This window comes from Drosophila hydei, unplaced genomic scaffold (genome assembly GCF_003285905.1).
Source record: "Drosophila hydei strain 15085-1641.00,03,60 unplaced genomic scaffold, DhydRS2 tig00000172-arrow-pilon, whole genome shotgun sequence".
Classification (NCBI taxonomy): domain Eukaryota; kingdom Metazoa; phylum Arthropoda; class Insecta; order Diptera; family Drosophilidae; genus Drosophila; species Drosophila hydei.
Genome location: NW_022045682.1, coordinates 2,474,525 through 2,488,882, shown reverse-complemented (window position 1 = coordinate 2,488,882; position 14,358 = coordinate 2,474,525). Strand labels below are relative to the sequence as shown.

Here is a 14,358-nt window from a genome sequence, read left to right as displayed (position 1 = left end):
TTAAAATTAAATGATTAAAATTGTAGTGAAATATTTGAGTTAGCTTAGTCCACTTAGTTCAAAAGTAAAATAGATTGATTTGAATTTCTGGTCTTCTCTATGCACTTATGTAAGCGTCAAAGTTCGATATTTAATTTATGTTTAATTCACTTCTAGATACAAGAAAATAGATGCATAGAAATTTTAAATTCAATCATTTCCCCACGTGTCCAAAGTAAGTCTCCTGTTGCAGCTATATCCAACTCTAAGATAATTCAAACTAAAATAAATTATTTGTATTTGGATTTAAAATCGTTTTATTAGTTACAAAATGTTTAAATATAAACTTTTTTAGGCACTTTGTAATACACTTTCGTTCGCTTTCGTTGTGTGCGCTGTCCCAAAAGGGGCGACGTTTTGTACATTTAAAACAACATACATATAGATATAGATATATATAAAAACTATATAAAACTATGAACTAGTTTAAGGAAACAGTCATTATACATAGCACATGCATTGTGTGTTGTGTTTCTGTAAAATTTGAAGCTTGTAAACTTAATTGCTATGAGTATTCGTAAAATTATGGAAGATTCTGTTTTTTTGTTTATAGAAACTTAAGTAAATGCATTTCGTTTTGTTGCTCTACTTGGATGGCAGCAGCAACATTTTAAGTTTATCCGATTCACTCAACAGAGTTGCTTCCTTCTGATGATGATGGTGGTGGTGGCCATGATGGTGTCGCGGATTGAGCAGCGTTTGCATTTCGGTTGCATCGTCGTTGCAGTTGAGCTCGTTGCGTTGCCGGCTCGCTGCATTGAGCAACCGCATTGCCTGCTGCAGTTCATCGTTGCCATAGGTGGGCAGCGTATGATTGGCTATCTCAAAGGGATTCGCTTGTATGCCTACATCACAGCTGGTTTTGCTATTGCGAGAATTTGATTTGCCTGAGTAGGAACTATGTAGCATGCTACCCAATCCCAGGCCGAGTGGTATGTCCAGCTCCACAGAGGAACAGCTCAGCGAGTCGCCATTGACATCCAGAGCTGCGGCCAGCTGTCTAGCATAGTTCTGCTTAAAATCGCTATTCGAATCGACATCCAATTCCAATTCGCGATGTGATTTGTTGTGCTCCTTACGTGACTTGCGGCTGCGTTGCGAATTGCGCGAATTCCTATTGCCATTGCAATTGGATTCGTTGGACTTTTGCATGTGCTTCAGGAAGTGCTCCAACGCCTTGGTGCTATTGCCATTGTTGGGCAGCTCTTGAATTTTGGGTCCGTCGTCGTCGTCGTCCTCCTCTTCCTGCTTGACAACCACATTGAGATCTTGTATCTTGAATGAGGCACGCGAATTCTCCTCCTCATCTGATGAGGTGGTCATGCCCTGATTCTGTAGAAATGGCAATATAAACTGCCCATTCTTTTGTATAAAATCGTTGATGATGCTCGGATCCAGTCCCGCATTGCGTCGTCTGCTACTGTTGTGCTTTTTGGTGCTGTGGGCAAACATGCCCACCTTGTGACTAGCATTCGGATAGGTGGTCTTCTTCAGAGCAATCACCTGTGACTCTACCGAGGTGCTGCTCTCGCGCCGTCCACGTCCACGTCCATTGGTGGCCGCTATAAAATCTCGACGTCGTTGCGTACGCTTATTGCTGCTACTTGAGTAACCATGTTTGCTATGCTGCCGGCTGCGCGATGCCACCTTTGTCTTCATCTCAGCTATCTTGACAGAGACTTGAGAGTCCACAGAATTGCGCCGTGATTCAACAGAAACATGTCGCACGCTGACACTTATCTCCGAGTCCAGTGAGTTTTTGCGCCCGCCCTGATGACCCTGACTGGAGGAGTTCGTATTGCCAGCTGTGACTCCAGTCAAAGCCATGCGACGTTTAACACACTGTGGTAAATAATGCACCCAGGTGGAGCTGATCTCATTCGTTTCCGATGAGTTTAAGTCATTTACATCAAAATTTAAGCCAACTGGATCGGTGTGCGTATTGTAGAGCGTTATAGAGAGTCTACCCTTGTCCTCAAAATCCTTGCGCTTGGCCCAAGTTTGGGCAATGACCTTATGTTTCGGCATTTTGACCTCCTCGACAACCTCCTTGCCGCACTTTCTAGCACAGGAAAATAAAGAATAATTTATTATGTTACACAACAAAATGTCTCAAATGCTACTCACTTTTTAACATAGCGTTTCCAGGTCTCTATGGAGGATGGCGTCCAGCACCAGGTGGACATAAGTATGCCAGAGCTAAACAAACAAAGCAAATGCAGCTGTAAAATGCCCACACTTGGACGATTCTCAATCTTGCAAGCGCTATTCTCGTCAAAAACAGAACTGATGCGACAACTGAAAGAAGACATTAGGATAATTAGTTTAAAATACGATATAGTTTGTTGAACCACTCACATAATATACTCCCTAAAGCTCTCTGCCCATTCAGTCGAATGTCGAAATTCAGTTAGATGACATGCAATTGCAACTAGTATGAAAATCAATGTTAACAAAGCGCAAACTCCCATGCGCATAATAATTAAATGGATTTTGTTGCTCGCTGACGTTGACTTTATATCGTTGGCAAAGTGTTTGAGACCAAACAACATAATCATACCGCGCGTAATGAAATATCCACCAATTAGGATGACGCCACAGAGTGGACCCAGAAGCAGGCCAGCTCGCATCGAATGATTGATATAGCCAACAAAACAAATGCCCACAATGCCATTGCCATCGACTTCGCTGAGGGCCATTGTGGTAATGGTGAGCACCAAAGGCAGCGACCAGGCAACCAAATGGAAATATGAGCCCTTTTTGTCGATGCGATCTTGGACATGGCCCATGGCACGCCAATGCCAAGCGTACGTGAGAAAGACAAACCAAACCATGCAGGCGGTTAGAAAATAATAGACCAGCACAAAGATTACAACGCAAGAGAGATTCTCGCCAGCTGTAGGCTCCGAGTGACGCAATGTGCCATCCTTTCTACAGACAATATCCTCGCGAGAGCCAGAAGTAAATTGCACCAGCCAACTGGAAGGAAATGCAAATTAGCTTATATAATGGAGATTTGCTTTGACTCGACTCACCCGACGCAGGAGATGAGAAAGCATAGATTAATATAGAATACAATCACAGCTGGATATTTGTTGGCATTCTGCCAGTCGATGAGAAACGTGGCAACCACAAACAGATTCGAGAGCAGACAGAGCGTGCCTCCATACCCTATAAGCTTATGTATCTGACGATGTTCATCATCCGTGTACAAAGGATCCTTGCATTGCACGCCACAGCCTTCAATGCCAGGATAATAGCTCGCTGCATTATCAGCCGGCACGAGAGGCGTCAAACATTTGCCCGTTACATTGAATTTCATTTCTCTCGCATCATTGCTGCATTTCATGGGAAATAGCGTTTCGTTGCAGCGCATAAATTTTGGGAAAAATGTTGTATTATACAGCACACGGCATGGCTCAAGGGTAATCCGGCACATTTCGTATGAAGGCAGGTAGACCATATCTTGGCCATTAATTTCCTCGCATTTCGGTTTGAAAACGGCGCATAAAAATGGCTGTAAAGGCGGAACAATAGTTTTCATATGTGCATAATTCAGGTAAATTTCGACTGCTCATACCTGTATAACTGCCCAGCATTTTGGTACATGTCGTAAGGCGTAATAACTACCCAAAGCTTCGTTCAACTCCTTTTCCTTACGATAATCAGTCAAGCTGAGGCTTGTGAGTGCATAGGGAAGCTTGGAGCCGAAGCATGTATTATGCGTTCCATTGACTTCCAGGCAGCGTCCACGACGCACACACTGTATATGGCGACTGTCGAGGTCATCAAACCAGGGCTTATCGTCCTTGCCCTTCTTGCCATACAACCGATAATTCATGGTGCCATTGATGGGCTCCAAATCGATGGAGCTAACTGTAGTTGTACCTGTGTTCAACTTAGTGGCACCAAAGCTACCCAAACTGCCAGACAGCCAGCTGGACAGCAAAATGCAACAGATAGTGAAACTGTTCCTAGCCAAAACAAAACAAACGTAGATTTCAATGTCCATATATATATGTATATATATACATGTGTGTATATATACAACAAAATATAAATATATGTTGTAATTGGCTGTGACACCATTTGCATACTTACGACCGCATTTTATATTTCTTGCAAGCAGTATATTTAACTTATAATATATATATTTAGGCAGCCTTTTATGAATATTAATGTCCAGACGGTCGCGCCTTGTTTGGCCTACCAAACAGAATCTCGCAATCAGCGCATTTTGGCTTCGTTTTTGTGCTCGCGTTACCAATTCTCGTTAAATATTGCGTTTGTTTTACTTAAATTTACAAAGTATTTAATTCAAAAATAAATGCCAGAAGTCAAAATAAAAAATAAACGCGCCGCGAACAGAGGAAAGCAACAAATGAGCGTTTGATTGCAATTGCCGCAGACCACCCACTACGTTGCTCAGCTATCGATTATCGATTAACAGCGGCCAAAGTCGCGGTAAAGTTATCGATGTGTGGCGTTTTATTACATCCCTGGCCACAGTTTGGCTTGTGCAAATTTATACACGGGCATTATACAAAAAAAGAAAAGAAGAAGCCTCGATTTGAAATTGAAAGCTGTGTGTGCATTTTGGTGTTTAATAATAATTACTAGCCATGGATGCCGCTCCAGCTGTAGCGCCGCATGCTGCAAACGAGGCAAAGCCACAGCCACAACCCCCGGCCCCGGCGGCCGCTGCGCCAAACGAAAATGGTGTACAAACAGCAGCAAAAAAATCTGAAACAGCGACGGGAACAGCCACAGGCTCCGGTAAGTAGTATATATGAGAGTGTGTACACAATCAACACACACATACACACAACTCCAATTTGTTTATTATTGTTGTTTCTGTCACACACAGAAATGCATTCCAACGTTGACACTGGAAAAGTGCTCGAGGCGCAAAAAACGAAATTGAAATCGGAAATGAACAGTGAAATGGTTTTAATAACAATATGCAATGCCGATCGTAAAATTAAAAAGACATTCATGTCCTTACCCAGTAGAAAGGATGTTATTGAAAAAGGTAAGCTATTGTTCATAATTAATAATTATTTGTTTACAATTATTTTTTATGCTTTTTCCCTAGCACACAAATACGGCTTAGCTGGAAGTACCATAGTACTGGAAAGCAATGGCTGCGAGATTTGTGAAGATGAAGTCCTGCTCTTTGCCGCCAAGGAGAAGATATTGTTAATGCTGCTTGCGGAAAGCGATGAATATGTTATACTACCTCCGCCCTCGCCTCTGAATCGTTCAGAGCGTGCGGGCAGTTCATTGGATCCCAGTTTTGTATCAAATGCCAATGACTCGACAGTGTCGAATGATGAGACTCTATCGCTGGCCAGCGTTACGCCAAACAATTCAAAATTATCTACCGCGCCGTTTAAGGAATTTTCGATACCTTGGAGTAAGGTACCAAATGATATTATGACATTGTTACGCGGCAAAACAAGCTTGGGCAAGCATCTGAATACGTTGGCCAATCTTTTGGTCGATGCGCTGCGCGAACGCTGCTCACACATACCTATACTTGTATTTCGAGAAGTCGCACAGCAGGCGGCTGAAAAGTATCCCGATTCATTGCTGGAAAAGGATCGGGAGGGCCAACAAATTGCCACGACGCCACAGTCGCTAATCTCAAAAATGATTAATCGTAATAATGCGCTAAATCGTCCACAAAAACGAGCCAACTCGAACACAACTGATCTACACATTACCAGCAGTAACAGCAGCAGCAGCAAAAAACGCAAATCGGGCAATGGTAGCGCGGCAGCAGTGGCATCCAATGGCAACGCCAAATCATTGGCATTGAATCGTGATCAGGAAAAGAAAAGAGATTTGATGATAGCCAGTTATCGAGGCGCTGCCAAACTCGAGCCTGCTACCATAGACGACTATATGAAGGAATGCTTTCCGCTGCAACGAGCCTTCTTCAATAATAGCGAAAAGATACCAGACATTACGGCCATCAAAGATAATTGGCCATATATCTTTAATAAGCCACTGCTCTATCAGCATTTTGAGTTGCTCATGTCGATTGATCCTCGTTTATTAGAGAAACGTTTTGCCAGCGAAAAGGAAAGATTGTTCAAATTCTTTAAAATGTCAAAAAACAAGAAAGTGAACGCGTTGGAGGAGAATAATGCGAATATGGTGCGTGGGCTGGCATACCATTTCAATGAGGATCCCGACTATATATTCAAGCAATATGATCATGGACCCTTGCCTAAAGATGTGCTCCAGCACATTAATCCAACCAATGCGCCTTGGGTGGCACTAGTCAGTAAGTATTTTCGATACCCAATCAAAGAGTAAGATTTTATTAATATGTATTCTCTCGATTAGATACGCCCATAGCTGTTGGCGATGAGCCTGCCCATACTGATGCAATGATCTACATTGAGGGACAAATAATGAGCACGTTTCCAGCCACAGATGCTGACATACCAGATATAATTGCCCAATTGATCTGCTACTATTATACCTTTAACATGATGTACCCCAAGGAAGCCAATCAAACACTCGAATTTATTGTCATCTATTTTTTACAACATACGCCGGAACAGGTGCGCAACTCCAAAAAGAACATTACTTCAAATAGTAAATACAATCAGCTAATTTCGAAATTGGCAAATGCAAATGGTTGAGTGGAAAGATCGAGGAGAGGACATCGCATACTATTTAGTTTACATACATATATATATTTATTTTGCAGACCCCATTTCACATTATACTCCTTTCTAATTTGTAAGATGATTTATATAAAGTGTGTAGTGTACTTATGTTGTGTATTGTACATTTTTCTCATTTCAAACAAAACTAAAAAAAAAGGATTATTTTCTAAATTTATTGTTAGTTATTGGATTCCGTTTCATGTCGTTTATGGCGGATTTCAGTGTGCCCGACTTCTCTGCAATCACAGCTTTTGTTAATTTCCGACGCAGGTAATTGCGTTCTTTGAAGGACATATTCGTGGGATCTCTTGTAATATTTTCGACAATATTATTTCTTGATTTGTTTGTAGTTTCTTTATCATCAAACGTTTCCCATTTCGGTTTTTCGTTACGACTTGTCTCTATTACATTGCGACGATGATTTCGTTCACGTTGCTTTAATATTTCTTTGGCGCTTTGGCTTTGCATATTAAAGCGATCGGCGCTTTGTTGTTCGTGCTCATCCTCTAAAATATCGTTTTTCACATGTTGCCATGGTTTGGCCTCCTCTTCCATTGGCGCAGGTTCGGAGCGTCCAAATGCTTTCGGCGTAAACTTTCTCTTGCCCCAATTTTTAGAGCGTTCAGACACGGTTTGTTTAAATTTATTTGATTTCCGTTGCAGTTTTTTAAAATCGGAGTTAAACATTTTGGTCAAGATTGTACAATGTAAACAACGTTAATAAATGGTTCTCGATACAAGTAAATGTTTAAGCTACTTCTATCGATTAATACGCTTTTTGAAAAAAAAGACATGATTTTGAGCAACAATTTTATTTGCTTTGGAATCAAATTTCAATATTCAGATGAATAAGACCTAACTAATTTCTTTCTTTTTTGTCCTTTGACACTTGTCTGCTTAATAACTTTGTTTATTTGTTAATTATAATCGAATAGGACTCAAATATCGATATTAAGCATACATTATCGTTACTGACAATTAACTTGCAGAGCATCGATACTTATTTAACACGTGCAGCGGTCCGAATAGTTTTTTGAGCGTAGGGTTCTTAAATGCACAACAACATGGAGACTCGTTCTGATGGCAAGTGGCGTAACAATTCCGGTCCTAATGGATATAATTATTTTAATAATAATGGCAACCAGTCGAATGGTCAATGGAATGATAAACGACGCGAGCACCATAGCTATAACCGCGATGGTCCTGGTCGAGGACACAACGATTCATTTTCAAAGTTTCGTGATCAAAACCAACAATCAGAACAATCACAATTTAAGAATCGCCATGCACTAAATCATGGGGGCGGAAGCGCCGGTGGTGGTGGTGGTGGTGGCGGTGGCGGCGGCGGCGGGGGCAGAGGCGGAGGTAGAAGACACAGAGGAGGAATGAGAGGACGGAATGGACGTGGAGGTGGAGGCGCCGGGCGTGATGAACGCAGCAGCGGTGGCAGTGCACCTAGTCCCTGGTACAAGGATAAAGTGCCCAATGAAATATTCTACTTTACAAATGGACAACAGATCAAGGAAAACAATGTCACTCCACCTCCTGTAGCACCTCCTGAAGCACCAGCAGCGGCAACACCTGCACTCGAGCCGGTGAAAGAGACAACGCCAGCAAAGGCACCTATAGTTGAATCGCCACTCATCACTCCGGCCAACATAAAAAAGGAAAAGAAAGAGGCTTCAATTCAGCAGCTGGCTAAACCGGCAGAAAGCAGCGACGACAGCTCCTCCAGCAGCTCCAATGAAAGTCTAGAACTTGGTGAGGTGGTTAAAGGGACACCAACTGCTAAAAGTGAAGCATCCAAAGTAAAGGCTAAAGTCGGGTCGGCAGCCAAACCATCGCCATCATCCTCTTCCTCATCCTCCGACGACTCTAGTGATGAAAGTCCGCCGCCCGTCAAGGGAAAAAAATCAGTCAAAGATTCCCCACAGAAGTCGCTGAAAACTTCCAAGAAAAGCGTAGACGAAGATGATGTTGTTTGTATGGGCAATGCTAGTCGTAAGTACACAATACCAGATGAGGATGACAATGACGAAGATGAAGCAGAGGCCAGCAGCGAGGCTGAGGACAAAGTACAACAGAAGGCAGGCAAAGGCAAGGAAAAGATGGCTCATACGTGTGGCATATGCGACAAGAAGGTAGGTGTATGTCTATATATCTATGATCTCTTCCATATTAAAGATCTCTTTATATAGGGTCACACCTCCTTTGAGTGTCAGATGATCTGCAGGAATTGCTCGGCACCCTATCACAGCTTAAAGAACTGCCCGCAGCCTCCGAATTTGAACATTGCTCTGCAGGCGTTCATGGAGTTTAGCATGCAACAATTGACTAGTTTCAATATGGATAAACGTTTTGCTTTTCCCGCCGGTGTAATGACAGCGCCACCTGTACAGGTATCAACTGCTCAGCTACAAAATTCACCAGTTGCCAAGTCTAAAAAGGAAAAACGATCTGTGAATAAAAAGTCTAAGAAAATGCCTAAAAAGAAAATTAAAATTGAGGCAAAACATAGCGACGACGATGATGATGATGACGACGACGATGACAATGAGGACGAGGATGATGAGTTAGAACCAGATCCAAGTGAAACGGAATCAAGTGATTCCAGTGCTGAGGCAAAGTTAGCGGCTAAGCTAAAAAGGAAACGCAGTTCCAAGCAATTGTCCAAAAGCTTGCCGCCCAGTGCCGCATCATATCCATTTCCCTTGTTAGCTGCCGGCGCACCATATAATCCGATGATGTATCCATATGGAGCGCAGTTTAATTTTCCTAAATAAGTTTTAGATTTGTATACAATTTTTTTTTTGTATATTTGTTCAGAGATAAGCATAAAATTACTATTAAATATCAAAAGCGTGTGTAAAATCAAATTAATGTTGATAATTATTGATTAGTTCAATTTCTTTATTCATTTGATCTTGAGTCACATTTCAACGAAAAATTTAGATGTAGTTTTAAATTAGTCGATCCTGGCGGCTGTCTACGTTTCCCGTGACTGTCAAATTACCGATAGTGCTTTTGCAGCCCTGGGAAACGCACAGCTGTTGCGTGCCATGCTGCAATTTGTTTAATGTTTACAAGAAACCAGAGCTTGTAACAATTTGTGAAATAAAGTGCAATTACGCGGTAAATAACGAAAGAAAGAAACATCTAGGATATATGTTAAATACGGTGAGTTTCATATATTTCTACATTAAATTTGTGGGCACCAAACACTAGAGCATACCTGTGGATTCTCTGTCCATCATGGTATAATACATACGACAAAGATAGGAAGAGTTGTTAACTAGCTAGTGCAGAGGGCGCGTTGGTCTCGGTCACGCTCGCTGCCGCAGCTAATCGGATGTGACATGGTCTTCGGCTCGATACCTGGTTTAAGCAGCGTCTGCTGCAATCCCCAAATACATTGATTCGCAATCACATTTATTGTCAGCATCAATGCCGTCTCATAGTTAAGTGGGTTCACGGCGTAGCTGAGTATGCCCAAAGAAATTTGATTGTATAAAAAGTCTTTGTCCAGCTCGAGCAGCTCTTCGCGCACCTCCATAATGCGATTCTCATAATGACATTGTATTGCAGCAAACACCTGCTTATCGAGACCCACGAGCAGTTCCCGCTTAAACTTGACCAAATAGTGTTCAATGAAAATGATCTCCTTGCGATTTAAGTGCGGCAGGCGCACCTTCTCCTGTATGACCTGATCCCCGATTTGGTTAACTATCAAGGAGGTCAATGAGCCCGCCGGTGTTGGTCGACGTTCCGCGCAAGGACGCACGTCCACAAACGGATGTATCTCATAGCTACCGACACCAATGGTGCTAGCAACGCCACTAAACGAGACATGGGAGACACGTGCATGATTCTTGCTAGACATACCAGATTTGGCATTTGTTGATGGCAGCTCCATGGCCTTGTTATCATTGGCAAAGCCAATGATCTGTATGGCTTTCTGGGGGTATGAAAAGGAGTATTGGTGGAAGATACGAGGCCTATATAACGCTCATTGTCGCAACTTACGTAGTTAACATATTTCTTGGCATCGCATAGGAAGTTCATAATGCGTTCGGATAGTACGTGCATGGCACACGGATCTTCACTTAAATCCACATTGAATCCGTATAATATATGATTGAGTATATACTTTGCCGCCTTGTAGATGGGGTCATTGGTGTCGAAGGTCAATGGGGTATGTCCACCTAACTCAATAGCTGTATTCAAAGCGTAGCAGAGCTCGCTATCTAGCAGACCTTCAAAGCTAGCTTGATATTCATCACAGAACGAAGGCGCCACAGTTTTGATAGTATCAGCTACCCTCTTCTTCTTTGTCTTTTTCTTGAGTCCTTTGGAATTCTTCTGCTGCCTGTTGTCATGAGAGCGTCGTTTGATTTGTTCCTGAATATTTTGCCATTTCTCGCGATATTTCTCCTTGTGGCTCTCAATAAAATAGGCGCGTTCCTGTTGAACCTCGCTGAGGAGCACATCGATCCTTCGTTGATTGGCAATGCGTTCGTTCAGGCGTTTATGCCACGATTGTATTTGTCCCTCGGCGTTTTTGATCACACGTTGTTTGAACAAATTACGCATATTCTTGTTATAGCGATCCTTTTTGAATTGGAACAGCTTCTTCAGCTTGATCAAATGTTTGCGCTGCAGATCCTGATGCAGACTGATGTGCGCCTGGATACGCATATTGGTCAACATTTTGCGATGCTCGAGCAGCATCTGCTGCATAGCTAACATGTTCTCCATTTTTTTGAATTTCTCCTCCGTCATATTATATATCCTTACTTTCCTCTCGTGCTTTTCCTGTTCCAATTGTTGCTTTCTAGCTATGACTTCGTCATGACTCTGATGCCGAATACTTGATTGTAGGTTATCCTTTCGCGAGATGCCCTCGGCATTGGCAATCAACATGCGATCGTGCCTCTCCGCTTCCCTTTGCCTATACGCTTGCAGCACATAGTACAGCTGGGACTTGTGCAGATCCTCACGATATTGATTGAAATCCTTTAGGTTACATATCACTTCATTCTCATTGGTTATCTCGCCATTCTCGCGCAATCTCTTTAGATTGCGCTCGTTCGAGTAGAAGGTCTTCAAATTTGAATCGTGCAACGGATTATATTCCGGTATATGAACTGTTACCGATGAATCGAAATCCTGCATACTACATTTAAACTGGAATCAAGAGGAAAACCATATATTATTATTATCTAATAAATCTACATCCACCATGGCATATAATGTATTTTATTCTATAGATATTTGTTATTAAGATATTACCGTTTGTCCGATTTTATCCTTTGAGAATATCACCTGATTACCCGGACACTTGAGCATGGGTAATTTACAGTTAAGAGGTATTAACTCCCAACCTGGTAAACTGTTAATGGGCAGCCCAGTCTTATAGCTGGGCTGCTTGGTCATCATTTGGCTGGTCACATTGTTCCGTCGCGGCAATGACAATATATCGATCATGTTTGCATATAGTGTAAACACATAAATATGTATGTATGTAGAGAATTACGGCGCACAAAAGCTAAATCTTAGGACCAATGGAATTTTGTTGTATCACAATTGTTAAAGTAAGTCATTCGAAAGATACTAGAGTTATTTTAAACAGTGTAGTATATTTTATTTTTTGTGTGATACAATTGCAAACAAGATTGAAGTGACGTACAACACAATTCTATTTTAAGAATATATTTTGTGGATTGAATCACTGTGCCATGCCTACTCTGCGAGCTTTCACTTGCTCTTTCACTCTCTCGCTCTGTCTGCTCTCTGCAAACTAACAGCTTCCGTTGGTCCTTTTTACTTGTTACTTTTACCGTTTTGTTTGCTTATTGTTGTTTTCTGTTGTTTGGTTTGTGGTGCTTCTTCTTCTTGTTTTTGCTTATCAAAGCTTTCGTTGTTGTCACTTCAGCTGAGTGCCGCTCACCGCTCTCCCTCTCTCGCTCGCTCCCTCTAGCTTGTCTTTGTTCTTGTTGTTATCGTTGCCTAGGGTGCACATTGAAAAGGAAACTACACAAAATGCAATTTCTTTCAACCATAATTCAATCAAGTTTAAGTAAAAATATATTTTTGTTGTTTGTAATTTAATAATCTTGCTTTATTGAACTCAAATAAAAGCCAAAATGGTTTATACTTATTTTTAGTGTTTGCACTTAGTTTTAAATTTGACTGCCGATATAATTGTTTATATTTCCTAAAAAATATACACAAAATATTTTTTCAAAATTAATTGTCTAATGAACAAAACATTTGTTATTTATAATTTGTTTCGTTTTAGAAAGCATCTATATTTATATTTTTCTTTTATTTAGCCATTTCATTCCACTGTACAACAACATACTATATAAGATTTGCTCTCAAATACCACAAAGTTCTTTTATGATATAAACAAAGTTGTCGTTGATTTTCCTTTTTATTTTATTGATACATAATTTTGTGTATTTGTGTCAGTGTGTGTCTGTGTGTTTGTATTGGTAATTTGCATTAGAATTTTACGATTTGGTCCAGCCATTAGTCTCGCTTGATTTGGAATTGTCCTAAGACGCCAAACAACGGCAATTTTCTTACATACATACAAATATATATACATGCCTACTTATATCTATATCTTATATAAGTGCTTGTTGTACAGAGAGATTCAGCATCAGCATGAAGATTTGCCAAATAGCTTCGACTGTCTGACAGTCTTCGAGTGAGTGGGTCGTCGATAAGTCTCTCTATGTGTGTGTGTTTGTGTGTGAAAATTCTACTCACGGCTGTCATGGAAAATAAAATCACATCAAGTACTAAGTGTACGTGCTCCAAATACGCTCTCGCCTGTGCCTTTCCATTTCAACAAACAGTCCAGAACGGCATCTCCTCTTTCCACACCTGGACAGCCGTTGATATAAATAAAAAATGAAGCATCCAAAAAAAACCAGAAAATATAAAAAAATAACATAGGTGCGTGCCAATCTGTGGTGATAAGTTCTTGCCTAGCCTGACCCATTTACCGTTATATAATAGTTACTTCCTGTTTGCTAGGTGAATCAGAGCTGAGATCGTGAGTCGTGCCTGCGACTTGCACCGTGCTCAATAAATATGTCATTTGTTTTTTTTTTTTTCAAGTTTTCAAGGTACTTAAATATTTCGTATATGACCCAGAAGTATATAAATATAGGAATTATAAAAAAATGAGCTATTCATAATAGAGTATAAATTTTCCAAAGTAAACTCGCCTTAGGTTTAATTTGGAAACATTTAAAAGCTAAGCTTAAACACTAAACAATTTATTTCAAAAGAAATATAAATATATAACTATTGTATATAAGTCGTTCTTCCACTTACTTCCATAACATCTAACACTCACGTGCTCATCTCCAAAATATGAGCAGCCGCCCACTCCAACTTTCATACACACTGTAAAATCTACCCTCAAAGCAATACTCAACACAATCATAAAAACACACACACTCGTATCGAGATAGTTAGTTTATGTGTGAATGTGCGGTCGTCCCTGGCCTGTCTTTAAGTCGAAAAACGCTTTGCCGGCAACCAGACAGCTGTGACATCTCGCTCTCTTTCTCTCTCGCTCTCTGACTCTATCATCGTTGACATCTCCCAACCACCCAAACAT

At 41.1% G+C, this 14,358-nt stretch overlaps 6 protein-coding genes across 8 annotated transcripts in view; 3 read left to right on the top strand and 3 right to left on the bottom strand.

Moving 5' to 3' along the window:
- Nucleotides 1-283: 283 nt before the first annotated feature.
- LOC111602465 (protein smoothened) lies at nucleotides 284-4,169 on the bottom strand. Of its 2 annotated transcripts, none has more exons than XM_023319525.2 (6): nucleotides 4,141-4,169; nucleotides 3,620-4,013; nucleotides 3,075-3,556; nucleotides 2,398-3,018; nucleotides 2,167-2,337; nucleotides 284-2,101 (listed from the first exon to the last, which is right to left on the bottom strand). In XM_023319525.2, the coding sequence occupies exons 1-6, from the start codon at nucleotides 4,146-4,148 to the stop codon at nucleotides 625-627; spliced, it is 3,153 nt and encodes a 1,050-aa protein (XP_023175293.2). In that variant the 5' UTR covers nucleotides 4,149-4,169; the 3' UTR covers nucleotides 284-624. The 2 variants fall into 2 exon arrangements, with proteins under 2 accessions (XP_023175293.2, XP_023175295.2); XM_023319527.2 differs by having other exon boundaries at nucleotides 1,934-2,097.
- Nucleotides 4,170-4,194: 25 nt separating this feature from the next.
- LOC111602466 lies at nucleotides 4,195-6,876 on the top strand. The gene is made up of 4 exons (XM_023319528.2): nucleotides 4,195-4,815; nucleotides 4,907-5,071; nucleotides 5,135-6,331; nucleotides 6,394-6,876. The coding sequence occupies exons 1-4, from the start codon at nucleotides 4,662-4,664 to the stop codon at nucleotides 6,693-6,695; spliced, it is 1,818 nt and encodes a 605-aa protein (XP_023175296.2). The 5' UTR covers nucleotides 4,195-4,661; the 3' UTR covers nucleotides 6,696-6,876.
- On the bottom strand, nucleotides 6,868-7,480 carry LOC111602467. Its single transcript, XM_023319529.2, has one exon. It carries the CDS (start codon nucleotides 7,407-7,409, stop codon nucleotides 6,882-6,884), a length of 528 nt encoding a protein of 175 aa, XP_023175297.2. The 5' UTR covers nucleotides 7,410-7,480; the 3' UTR covers nucleotides 6,868-6,881.
- Nucleotides 7,481-7,700: 220 nt separating this feature from the next.
- On the top strand, nucleotides 7,701-9,582 carry LOC111602486 (protein mushroom body miniature). Its single transcript, XM_023319549.2, has 2 exons — nucleotides 7,701-8,863; nucleotides 8,921-9,582. The coding sequence occupies exons 1-2, from the start codon at nucleotides 7,775-7,777 to the stop codon at nucleotides 9,503-9,505; spliced, it is 1,674 nt and encodes a 557-aa protein (XP_023175317.2). The 5' UTR covers nucleotides 7,701-7,774; the 3' UTR covers nucleotides 9,506-9,582.
- Nucleotides 9,583-9,783: 201 nt separating this feature from the next.
- Nucleotides 9,784-14,358, top strand: part of LOC111602532 (tRNA-dihydrouridine(16/17) synthase [NAD(P)(+)]-like) — a 31,167-nt gene continuing 26,592 nt past the window's right edge. For both annotated transcript variants that reach the window (XM_023319660.2, XM_023319657.2), the window contains exon 1: nucleotides 9,784-9,899. In XM_023319660.2, the coding sequence (XP_023175428.1) occupies nucleotides 9,888-9,899 (12 nt within the window). In that variant the 5' untranslated portion in view covers nucleotides 9,784-9,887. The remainder of the gene's footprint in view (nucleotides 9,900-14,358) is intronic.
- On the bottom strand, nucleotides 9,887-12,408 carry LOC111602531. The gene is made up of 3 exons (XM_023319656.2): nucleotides 12,012-12,408; nucleotides 10,746-11,906; nucleotides 9,887-10,677 (listed from the first exon to the last, which is right to left on the bottom strand). Exons 1-3 carry the CDS (start codon nucleotides 12,204-12,206, stop codon nucleotides 10,015-10,017), a joined length of 2,019 nt encoding a protein of 672 aa, XP_023175424.1. The 5' UTR covers nucleotides 12,207-12,408; the 3' UTR covers nucleotides 9,887-10,014.